The 12,170-nt window shown below is 39.2% G+C and overlaps 1 protein-coding gene across 1 annotated transcript in view; it reads left to right on the top strand.

The window, feature by feature from the left end:
* MFSD2B (MFSD2 lysolipid transporter B, sphingolipid) overlaps positions 1-12,170 on the top strand; it is a 38,451-nt gene that overhangs the window by 6,872 nt on the left and 19,409 nt on the right. The window contains exons 3-6 of the mRNA XM_056487344.1: positions 1,782-1,906; positions 5,332-5,455; positions 6,469-6,547; positions 10,493-10,662. Coding sequence (XP_056343319.1) covers positions 1,782-1,906; positions 5,332-5,455; positions 6,469-6,547; positions 10,493-10,662 — 498 coding nt within the window. The remainder of the gene's footprint in view (positions 1-1,781; positions 1,907-5,331; positions 5,456-6,468; positions 6,548-10,492; positions 10,663-12,170) is intronic.

The raw sequence follows: 12,170 nt of genomic DNA, 5'->3' as shown, positions 1-12,170 counted from the left end.
TCTTTCCCACTTAGAGAGCAGAACTGTAGAAGTACAGAAGGGATGTATAAGCCATACCAATGATGAAGGCATGGTGGCTCTATAGACTCCATTCCTAACATGAAAGAGATTTTGCTTTTTCCTCAAAGCTTCCTTCCACCTCTTCCTTTCAGTCTGTTCAATTATTTGAACATAATATGGATGTGGAACTCACCTAATTTTTAATATTTTGTTCTTGTCCCCCTCATAACTGCAATATTTCAACCCCTCTATCTTTCTGACTGGTATTTTGTGCTTATTTTGGCTGCCCTATCTCTTGAGGAGCAGCAGTGACCTGTGGGCAGTGCCCATGGTGAATCTGCCTCGGGGCTGCTGGGCTACTTGCCACCCTTTGATGGCTGTGGGAGGGCACGAGCCAGCAAAGGTGGGTCAGCAAGAAGGTTGGACACAGTCCAGTGCTCATCCCAGCTTCATCCCACCATGCAGCAAGGAAGTGGAGAGCCTTTGTTGTTATCTGCTGGGCACTGCTGTTCTCAATCCTTCCCTGTTCACAAACTTTATAGGGTGGAGTAAGTGTCTTGGAGCCGGTGGTGACAGGAGTATTGGCTGCCACTGCAATTTCACCTGCCTTTTGTGCTGGTCATCCAGGACATGCAGAGATCACTGCTTCCTTCATTCACCTCTGAGAGAACACCTGCAGCAAATTCTGCAGGCAGGGGATCTGCACCAGCTGTGTTCCTGGTGATGGTGCCTGGGAGACTGTCCTTTCAGGAAAGCAGAGGATACCTGCTCAAGCTTGGTGCTGTACCAGCTGCATTTTCCAGACCTTTGGAACACTGCTATATTGTAGCACACAGATGAAGGGATCTTGTCTTCTCTCACTCTTCAAGTCACAAAGGCTCTTTCAGCAGCTTTTTTCAATAATTGATGGGAGGAACATTCACATTTATACAGGTTTCAATGACTTTTTTCAGGATTATAGTTGCAGTGACATGAACTGAGCACTTGGAAGGGAACCCACCTTTTTTAACCATTGTGTGATGGGAATTCCTAATCTCTGTACAGCTATATGTGAAAAAAATAACTGTCTTGCCTGGGATAAACCGTATTTCTACACAGGCGCTGAAGTATGGTCCACGTGGCTTAATTTCAGAGGTTTTTCTACTTGGCCATTTTATTCTTATGTAATCCATGAACATTTTTCAATTGAGATGTGATGGACACGTGCTGGCAACTTTGATTTGAGCAGATGTGCTTTACGCAATGCTGTTGTCACCACTCAGTCCCCAGTGGATAAAGTCTGTTGTGCAACAGCCTCTTCCTCAGCCACCAGTTGGAAGCCTGGGGAGGAAAACCCCAGGAGAGGAAAAAACATTACAGCATATAAACAGCCCCCTCTACCATTTTCTGGATCAGGTCAAAATAAAGACATGGGCAGATGGAGATGTGTGGGGCAAAAGCAAGAGGGTGATTACAGAGGGACTCTGTCAGATTCTATGACTGAAACAAGGTCTTTGCTATTTTACTGATTTATTTCCCTCATCCTAAGCACATTCTGGATCTGTCCTTCCTTGCATTTTCCCTTTCTGTTCCCTTAATCCACAGCGCCAATCTCAATGTCTCATTTGTTTGCTATGGGTAACCAATAGGAATTTCTATGACAGCTGCAGACATGTTTTGTAAATTAACTATCATTATTCTTTAAAACACTGAGGTGTTTTTTTCTGGAAAGTTGCTTTATGCTTTTTCATTGTATTGTGAAACAATGGCTCTTGTTTACTGTGTTCTGTCTGTACTTTTAGATTACTCCATTTCATGCCTCTTTGGTGCTCTTCATTGGCAAAGCCACAGGTGCAGTTACTGATCCTGTTGCTGGTTTTTTTATTAGCAAAAGTAGATGGACAAAAATTGGCCGGCTCATGCCTTGGTAAGTATAAATGTGTACATATATTTACATATATATGTGAATATTGAGTGTCGTGATCCTACCGCCACCTCACTGAATTAGTCTCAGGGATTGTATTCATTCCACATATATAAAATAAAACTAAAAATTGCCATGTCTTTAACTTGTTCACCCCCGAAAACACAGGAGAGATTTTCTGCCACTGGAGAGGCAAACAAATAAAGTCAAGAGACTGTATTTTTAGCAAAACTGAAATCTGAGACCTAAAACTGTCTTAAATTTGTGGTTGAATTTTCATCTTTGTATAGATTTCTTTAGTTTGGCTTCAGTCTTCCACAAAGCTGGAACTTATTTCTACCTATGTCCTAGAGTCCTTCACATCTGACATCAGCCTTCCAGGAGCTCCTTTAACTCCCCAGGCTTTTCAGTTCAGTTCAGGGAAGGATGCTTGCACAGATGTGGGATAGATGTGACACCATGGCACCAAAGGGCTCAGCAGCAGCACTGCCATGGCGCTGTAAGGCTCTTCTCACACCACTCATTGGGGTCCTGCTTCTCTTACATCCCATAGTCAAAACAGTTCATTAAAAAATCACCACAACTCTTACAATGAGTGAGATGCTGTAAGGTTTTGATTTTGGTGAAGGAAGTGTGTGATGTTTCACTGAGACATCTTACCTGTCTGCACGTGCTGTCCATGTTCTCTAAGGAGAGGTTAGAACAATCAGTGTTGCCCAATAGGAACGAGATTGACAGGTGTGAAGCAAGAAAAATTGGAAAAGATTGAGCCATGCTATAGAAACTCCAGCTCATCTATGCCACAGGGCATATGTTTGTTGTTTTTTTAATATCTTGGAAGCCAAGGGAAGATTGACTAGTGTGCTGGTTTGTATTAATTTAGACCCACCACAACTACTTTGTGAAATAGGGAGTCTTTCATCATTTTATCTCATACATTATATGGATGTATTGTAAGATATTTTAAATTAATTGCAAATTTTTAATGGATGTAACCCACAAACTTGATTTGCCACAAAAATCTAAGAGTAAATATGTCCTGGGCAAGAAAGTAGAAATTTCAGGGGAAATAAGTACAGTTTTTTCAGCTGGTTCTATTGCTGTTTTGCAGTTTTACAGCTACAGAAACTTGTCCATGAGCAGCTTATATCTGACAAAATAGAGAAGACAAGTACACATTGAAAAAAGGCTGAGACCAGCTGCTCTTGGCGCAGTAGGAGCAGGGCCTTCAGATTGAAGTTTAGCTTTTTGTCAAGTCTCATGGGAAAAGAGGATCATGTTGGTGTTTCTCTTTTCAGGATTTGGTTGGAGGCCAGGTAAATGGTGTGGTTTTTAAAGACCACTGAATTAACCAAGTAAGAAAGCTATCCAAAAGGAAAACAATGACATTTTTATACAAATGCCATTAAAAGTATTCTGATGCTTTTTTATTTTTTTAAGTTCTCTGAAAATACAGCAAGTACATGTGTTTATTGTTAGTGTTACATTGATATTAGAATGATTCCTGTCCTAGCACAAGCATGAACTTATCTTTTCACTGTAAACCAGCTCCAGCACATCTTGCACTTTTTACAGGAAAGGTGCTTATCTAACCCCACCTCTCATCTAATAGCTGCTTTCTTTACGGGAGAATTTTGTCTGTGTTTTTTTGGTAACACTAATATTTTCATGGGAATTCTGTTCCTAGACTTTGAGAGTCAGGCAATTTTTTTGCAAAGCAAAAAATGGGGCTTCCCTTAGCTTAAAAATACTTCAATATTTTGAATTTTTCTGACTTCTTAATAGTCTAGAATGAAGCAATGGATTTTTTTCAGTCAGAAAAGCTTGCCAGCAAAGCAAGAACATTAGTAAGGGAGGTAATGTTTAACTATCGCTTAATACTGTCCTCAATATAATACAAAGTCATCAATCACTTATTTAATGGCTTTAAAAGGCAGAAGCAGACATTGCCTTGAAATACTGGTCGAACATTTTGTCAAAAGAGATAATAGCTGACAATCAGATATTCAGCAACTCCAGCAAGGCTTTGAAAACTCCCTGGCATTAGAGAGGAAAGAAAAATGTGGGAAAGAGGAGAATAATACCAAGAGGGTCATTGCTAAAAAGTTGCATGAAAAAGTGACTGTGAAGATGTTTGGTGTGGTGACTCTGCCTGGACTCCATGTGGGAGAGCTCATGCTTTTGGAGAGGAAGATAGATTCCCTGAGATGTGTTAGGATTTTACCTTGTTTATATTTTCCATTGCTGTGGGTGAACTGTGGGCTGGGGACCAGAGGGACAGAGAATACCAGAACCTGGCACTTTCCCGGTAATTTTTCAGCTCCCAGTGATGCTGTCCATCCCAAAGAGCAGTGTGGGAAAGCCATTGTTTTACTAAACTATTTACCCACATTCTCTTTTGTATTCCAGGTTTTCAGTTCACGATTGCAAAATAATCAGCTGACCCCCAATGTCAGTAGTGCTGTTGTGAAGGGATTAATCTGTTTTCTGTTTTATGTGTTTGGAATTTTTTTGTTAGGATCTTGGTCATCTAAATACATTGTTCAGTGCCTGATTTACAAGAACACAGGACAAGCCTGATGCTGCAGCTCAGACTTTTAGGAAATAATAGCATCTGACCAATTCTGTGTCATGGAGTTTGACAAGTGCTATTTGCCTGAAATAGGTTTTAGACTAATGTCATTAATTGCTGGTTAATGGCAATGTCTGGAATATAAGTTTCTGTGGTTCTTTTTTTAAGCCACCTTCCTCTCTGAAGATGATCCTTTTGTGTTTGAAGGATTTGATTAGGAGTTAGATGGAGGAAATGATCATATACCCAACTAGACACAGAGTATAGGAGCTTTCACAACGGGCTGTCCATTCTCTTGTATGCTTTTTTCAGTATTTTTAAGTGTATCAACACATTTGCACTTGCTTGAAGTAGCAGTGAAGAGACTAAGTTTAAGGGAAAACCAAAAACACTAAAATTAGAAGAGGAAATCTCAATAAGTAAACTCATGTAAAAATTGCTGGAGTATGCAAAGACATGATGACAGAGCTTAGTGAATTTTTCAGTGTTTCTTTCTAATAAATGTCTAATCTGAGGCGTGTGCCAAAGAATGTCAATAAAAGTATGGTGTTAAGTGCATGTGAAAGGAAGTTATGTCTCTTCTGAGCCAGATATTAATTTAAGTGTAGCTCTTTTCTTTCACATTTGCTGGAGTTTTTTTTCACTTTATGAAAGTATTAATCTATGTATTTTTATATTTTATACCAATATTAATATATTTTAAATTCATCTGTGTATTTAACGTTTGGTATTAAAAGCATACATTACTACAGTTAGAAAAACTGCACATAAAATAGTTTTATATTGATTATTAGCAGGAAAATTTAATGCAGTTTGCTGTTTTAAGATTGTTGATGTGTGTTAATTTTCTTCTCAGGGTGCTGGCATGTACACCCTTCACAATAGTCTCCTATTTTTTTATGTGGTACCTGCCTCCATTTGTATCAGGAAGAGTTGCTTGGTATCTGACTTTCTACTGCCTTTTCCAAGCACTGACCACAGTAAGTAGATTACAGGTCATGATGTTCTCAGCAGTAATTTGCTTGTTGGCTGTCTATATTAAAGCATTCGTATTTAGTAAACTGGTTTTCACCTTTTACTTCAACTTCTAGTGAGTTTCAGGGATAGGCAGATGCCCTTTTATCAAAGTCTCTTCTGGTTGATGGTTTCTGCCAATGCTTTTTCTGGTAAATGAACTACTAATTCATCCAGGTTACCTCCAGTGCCCTCAACTTATTCTTGTATAGATGTTTCTAATTCCAGTTAGACATCCAACTTCTCATAACTTCTCTTCTCAGGAGCAGATTAGGAATTCTGTATTCCTGTGTTAAGTTTCAATATTTCCTTTGTTTTCCCAGTAGAAAGACAGTCCAGAAGACATCCATAATGGTTTTAAATAATTTCTTTGCTCTTTCTTTTGAAAGAGAAGCACAGGGTTTCCAAGGCAGAGTTTTGAAAATGTGCACACTTGCCATTTTTTATGGAGGTGAACAGAAATGCATTTTGTACAAACATTGTGGGATGCACAGCACAAGACTTAATTTGGCTACAGATCTCTGAGGTGGTGGGAACACCACAGAGAACTTGGTTGTTCTGGCAGGTTCATGTCCCAGTTCCACTGTGCAATGGTCTTAAGCTTAACTCAAATTAAGATGTGGCACAATGGTCTGAAAGACAAAACAGTTTTCACTATTATCTCGTGGATTTTCATAATTAGACAGATATTTGAAATACTTAGGGTATTGGTGTAGTCTGGCTTGAATACAGTGGAAAACTGTATTTCTTCTTCATGGCTTTGCTTTCTGTTAGTTATCTCAAGAAAGATACTGTTTTCCTTTTATATGCTTTACAAACCAGAAAGAAAAGGCAGGTCTTTGTGCTAAAAAATTGATTGTGGGTTCTCAGTGTTCAGAATGAATGTTCAAGGTCCCATTAAACCATTTTTCCTGGGATATCAAAGGAGTACAGCAGTTTTACCCTTACATGTCCTGAGTCATGTGCTTTCTTTCCGCAGTTATTCCAAGTACCATATTCTGCCCTCACCATGTTTCTCAGCACAGACCAGAGGGACAGAGATTCTGCAACAGCATACCGTGAGTGTGATCTGGGCTCTCTCTTGGGGACTGGGGCTGAGCTTTATTGAAAATCCTTCTTAATCTATAGCAAGTTCTGGGTGATTTGTGTCCCTAAGCTGGACTTTTATAAGAATGTTTCAATATGTGATGAAAACCAATTTATCTTCAAAGGAATTGCATTTCTCTAGTTAAATAGGAGACATTAATATTTAATTTTCTCTAATTGTCTGATTAGCTATAAACTCTTTTTGGTTTATTGCTAGCCAGAGGAAACAATAAAAAATCACTCTTAACCAAGTCAGGGTAAGGAATAACAATCTAATTTAAAGGTGATTTGTAAGGGATAAACCAAGAAACATTAAATTAAAGAAAGTATAAAAGTAATTTTGAGGAGTTTGTTTTTTGGTTTTATTTGGGGTTTGTTGTTTTGTTTTGTTGCCTTCTCTTTTTTTAAGTCATGTTTCCTTAGATTTGTGTTTCATGTTATAAATACAAATCCCAAACCTGTTTTCTCAGAAAAAAAAATTTGGAACTCATAGAACCAAAACAGTTAACCTCACTAAAAAGGAAAGTAATTTTGTGTGCATGTTCACACCAACCAAAATCTCTTTTTTCATTTCATCTGTGTTTTTAAAATTAATTCTGACATACACCAGGTAGTTTAAAGGCAGATCTTGTTATAATATAACTAACTGAGTGTATTAGTTAAAAGGATGATGCTTTCCAGACCATATCTCTGGCTCTTCCACAACCAAAACCAGACAATCTTTTAGCTTTGAAGCAAGTCAATCAGACCAAAAAAAGTGCAGTGAAAATATTTTCAAGATTTCCTGTATAGATCATAAATTGAATGCAAAAACAGTTTCTTCTCCTCCTGCCCTCTTCAGTTCTGATCTCATGGCTTCTTTATTGTGTAACTGCATTAAGCAAGGCAAAAAGAAAATAAGTCAATTATTACATGAATGACTTTTCTAAGTCTTAACTTGTCCTTAAAGTGTTGCTTTAGAATAACTTGTAGGTTTTTTTGTTGTATCTGTTTTCTCTTCCTGGCAAGATCCCTTTTCTTTTCCATTAGTCCTTCTAACCCTCAACATACTTGATTATGTTGGAACCCATAGAGGCAAAGTGAAATAGTGAGAAGTATTAAAAATGTAATGTCAAAAATTCTAGATACAATATTCCCTGATCAACCCAATCCCTCTCCAGAGACATGGAACAGTTGTAATTTGCATTACCATCAACTATCTTTAAGAAAAAGTCTGGACTAGCAGTCTCAGGACAGGACTAAACAGCAGGAGATTCCAGTTGTATTATATTCTTTGGCACTGACTGTATTCTGAGTCATCTGGCCTAAATTCTAACTAAATTCATGTACCTAGTGTTTTCTATTGTCTGGTTTTATGTCTTCAGAGGCTGTGATCCAAATAAATGTGCTTTCTGATTTGCTAGTCCCATGCAGGGCTTCATAAGCATGTGAAACTTGTACTCATAAAAGCTGTTGAACTCAGTGGCTGAGAGGTGTCACACATTTATAGTGTGATTTTATTGTTCAGAAAGGGTTTAACTTCTGGGTGTACAGCTGTTCTCCTAAAACAAATTAAGGTGGTGGAATGAACCATAGTTTTGACTTTTCAAAGGTTGGTATTTTTGTGTATGTTGATATAATATTTGTTTGGAGCAAAGTTTTCTTGTAATGGTTATGCTTATGTGAGAACCTAATTTTTTACCTTTTCCTTTTTTGGTGTTTTGCTAAAACATTTTTGCCTCTCTTTGGGCTTTATAGTGAATTCTTCTTGTTGATAGACTGTCTTGGATTCAGTCAGCTGTTCAGGCATTTCTTCAACTGTTAAAGGAAAACAGCTGTGTAATATGAAGTGTGCTCTTAAAAATAAGATTTAGATCAGAGGATCCATTACCCTCTGCTGGAGACAAGCAGAACTGCCTATTATGAATTTTCTTCTGCTTTGCTATTAATGCAAGGTAGAAATACTGGATTCCAAGGTTGCCTTAACATAACTCCTACTTACATTCTGGCCAAAACACAGCCTGCTTCAAGGTACAATCTGCTGGCAGATCAGCTTTCTCGGCTGATGTGGAAAGTAATACATCATAAATTCTTGAGCACACAAAAACTTTGAAGGATACCTGTTCCTCAGCTCTTGCTACTACTTAGGAAATAAAGCTTCACAGTGGTTATATTTCTGGTGCCTCTAATGATGCTTCTGGGTTTTATTCTGTACAAGTGCTTGGTAAAATGCAGATGTAGAGCCCTAGACAAAGGTTATGGATGTGTAGGTGGTGCTCTGAATGAAAAGTGTGATTTGAGTACTTTGCCTTTGCACTGAGTTTGGAAGTTCTGCAATGCCCAGCTGAGACCAGTTTGTGTCCAAACACTTCAGACCAGACTGGGGTTAGATTTCCACCATCTGCCAGGATTTTTGTGTGCATGGACTGAATTGCAACATTGCTGGTAAGACTGGATGTGAAGTTTAGGGAAGGGGCTTTTTTAACTTCAAATTTATTTAAATTAATGTTACATGGCACCTCAGATTTTCCACTCAAAAGCGTTTGGGAACAAAGTACCAATGGTTTAAAAGGTCCAGGTCTCGTAGGGAGTCTCTCTTCCCAGCCTCTCTTCCCTTTTCCTTACTGGATCTTGCATAGTTACACACAGCCTGTATTGCTGTACTGTCTGAACCCCTCACAATCTGTCTGTTACTCTCCCTTTAGTTGGTGAAGTATTTTTATTCCTTTACAGGTACACACAAAAAGCCACATGTCTGAGGTCACCTAGAAAGGGTGTTATAGATCAGGAGACTTGAATAAACATGAACCTAGGAGCTCTTGAAATGCCTGTCACTTCCCAGAGAGAGTAGAGTAACCACCAGGACACAGCCTGCTCTAGAAGCATCCCTTCAGAATCCTCCATGGTGCTTCTCAGAAAGGAACAAATGACCCTGGGAGCCACTGAAAGAGGAAAAAATAGAAAAAAACCCTTAAGTTTGGGTCAGTGAGAAGTCTGTTCCCTCACAAATGGGGAGACTCTATTCACATTCTTAATTTGTTCATGCATTCAGCCCTGATGTATCTTTATGCAAAATGTGAAAGAGTCTCTGGAGCCAGGACAGGAATTCAGTTTATCTCCTGGCCATGGGGAGGCTAGATAAGGGCATTTTGCAGGGAAACAGGCTCAGTAGACTTGAAATCCCTCAGGGTGAGGAGGGTCTAGAGCCCAAATTTCTCACCATTTACCTTAACAGAGCTGCAACACCTGGTCAGGTTGTTGATCAGTCATGAGATGATGCTATGGTTAGATTTTTGTTTTCCTAAATGGAGGTTTTGGTTGTTTTTGTTTTGTGTTTTTTGGTTGTGGGTTTTTTTTTATTTTTTTTTTTTTAATGATCCCTTTTTCTGGTGAGATTTAGTGACCTGAATCATTCTCTGAGGTTGAGGTAGAGAGTTCTGCCTGAGTCTGGCCTTAGGCAATTAAGAGCTTGCTTTTTCCAAGAGCTTTGTAGCTGTACTATTTCCATAAACCTGAGGCAAGTATCACTTTATTTTACAGCTGGAGGACTCAGAGGTCTGATTAGATAAGTATTTCACAAGTTAAATTGAACAGTCTGATGTCACGACTCCAAGTCTTGCTTTGAAAAAAATGGCATTTAAAAAGTAGGTCCACTGAGGTCCTCAACTCCACATTATCTTCTTAATTTCAGCATTCACATCTCTCATGCAGCTTGTATAGAAAAAGCTCTTTCATGGATGCTTCTTCTCAAAGCTGATCAGCAAATGAATGACAAAACTCTTTTTCCTTAAAATTGTTCCTATCACTGACCTTTCAGTTCTTCTGTTCTTGGCATTGCTTGCTCCTGTAAGAGGAAGTGGTTTGATAACGTTTCTCTTCAGTGAGACAGATGAGCAAGAGTCTCATCCTCAGTGCACATTTGTGCTTCCATCCTTTAGGAATGACCATGGAAGTACTTGGGACCTTGATTGGAGCTGCACTTCAGGGGCAGATTGTGGCCAGTGCTCATGTCTCTCCCCACTGCACTGTGAATCTCTCAGTAAACACCACGGACTCCTGGCATGACACCCCCACCATCCCAGACCCCTCAGATGCACTGTCTCATCAAGTAAGTGTCTATGGGAACACACTAAAGTATCCTACAGAGAAGGGTGGGGGTGTTTCTGTAATACAATGTCATATCCAGATGGATGAGTGTGAACACGTCTTCCTTGAAGTCAGTGCTGCTGGTGCTGAGGCTGTGACCTTGTTGCAGACAATGCTTTCCATCTTTGTTATCTTTGCACCCCCTCCTCAGTGTGACACCAGAGTTTCTTTGAGGAGCTTTGCAGGAGGTGCCCAACCTCTAAAGCAGCTGGGAAGGACATGGCCACCCTTTGTTTTCACTAGGGGCTGATTTACAGTTCGTAGAAGAAAAGCACACCTCCAGAAATACTCCATTCAGTTCTGGGGTCCCCAGCACAAGAAAGACATGGACCTGTTAGAGCAGAGCCAGAGGAGGGTCCCAAAAGTCATCAGAAGTTTGGAGGACTTCTCCTGTGAATACAGGCTGAGAGAGCTGGATTTATTCAGCCTGGAGGAGAGAAAGTTCCAGGAAGAATTTATTGCAGCCTTTCAGTACGAAAAAGGGACTTTTAAGAAAGATGGAAGAAATGTTTAACCAAGGCTTGTAGTGACAGGACAAGGAGGAATGATTTTAAACTGAAAGAGGATACATTTAGATTAGGTTTTAGAAAGTTTTTGGGTTTTTTTGGTTTTTTTTGTTTTTGTTTTTTTTTTTTTTTAACAATGACAGTGAGGAGGTAGTGTCACAGGTTGCCCAGAGAAGCTGTGGATGCCCCATCCCTGTAAGTGTTCAAGGCCAGGTTGGATGGGGCTCAGAGCAACCTCGTCCAGTGGAAGATATTCCTGCTCATATTAGGGGGTTGGAATGAGATGATCTTTGAAAGTCCCACCCAACCCAAACCATTCTATGATTCCACGAAAAAATGGTGGCTACATCTTTCAGTTCAGCAACACTGATTTCCAAAGGAGTTACTACTGGAGATCTCCTGTACAGATTAATGGCAATTTTGTGAACGAAACTCTAAGTCCTATTTGGAATCTGTACTTTTGTGAAGTTACAAAAAGCACTGTTGAAAGTAAATGGTTGGTTACAGCCCATCAGTGGAGGCAGATCTCAGTGGTTGATGAGGAATGAACCTGCGGATCCATGCTTGTTTATTTAATTTTCCATGACATGCTTTTCCTTTAATTTTGCACAAGTAATTTTATCTCCTTGTACTTGAGTTGTATATTTTTTGAGAAACAAAGGTTTCATCAGGGAGGAAAACCTAAAACCTGATTAAAACCTCAATCAACACAATTTGATAGTCTTCCATTGTTTGCAGTGGTCTTGAAACAGGCCCTGAATTAAACAATTACTTTTTTCCTATGTCACACATGAAATCAGCAAATTGTTAGTTCCAATTTACCAACTGCTGGATTCATCCTTTATTTTTATACTTTCATCTGTTACTCTATCAGTGCAAGTACCAACTAGTACATAAAATACCCTATGAAGAAGATTCCTTGACCTGAATCTAATCTCAAATGCTTGATGCAAATGAGAAAGTA

The sequence above is a fragment of the Oenanthe melanoleuca genome, chromosome 3, assembly GCF_029582105.1.
Source record: "Oenanthe melanoleuca isolate GR-GAL-2019-014 chromosome 3, OMel1.0, whole genome shotgun sequence".
Classification (NCBI taxonomy): Eukaryota; Metazoa; Chordata; class Aves; order Passeriformes; family Muscicapidae; genus Oenanthe; species Oenanthe melanoleuca.
Note: the sequence above shows the minus strand (reverse complement) of the source record. Positions and strands in the feature narration are given on the sequence as shown.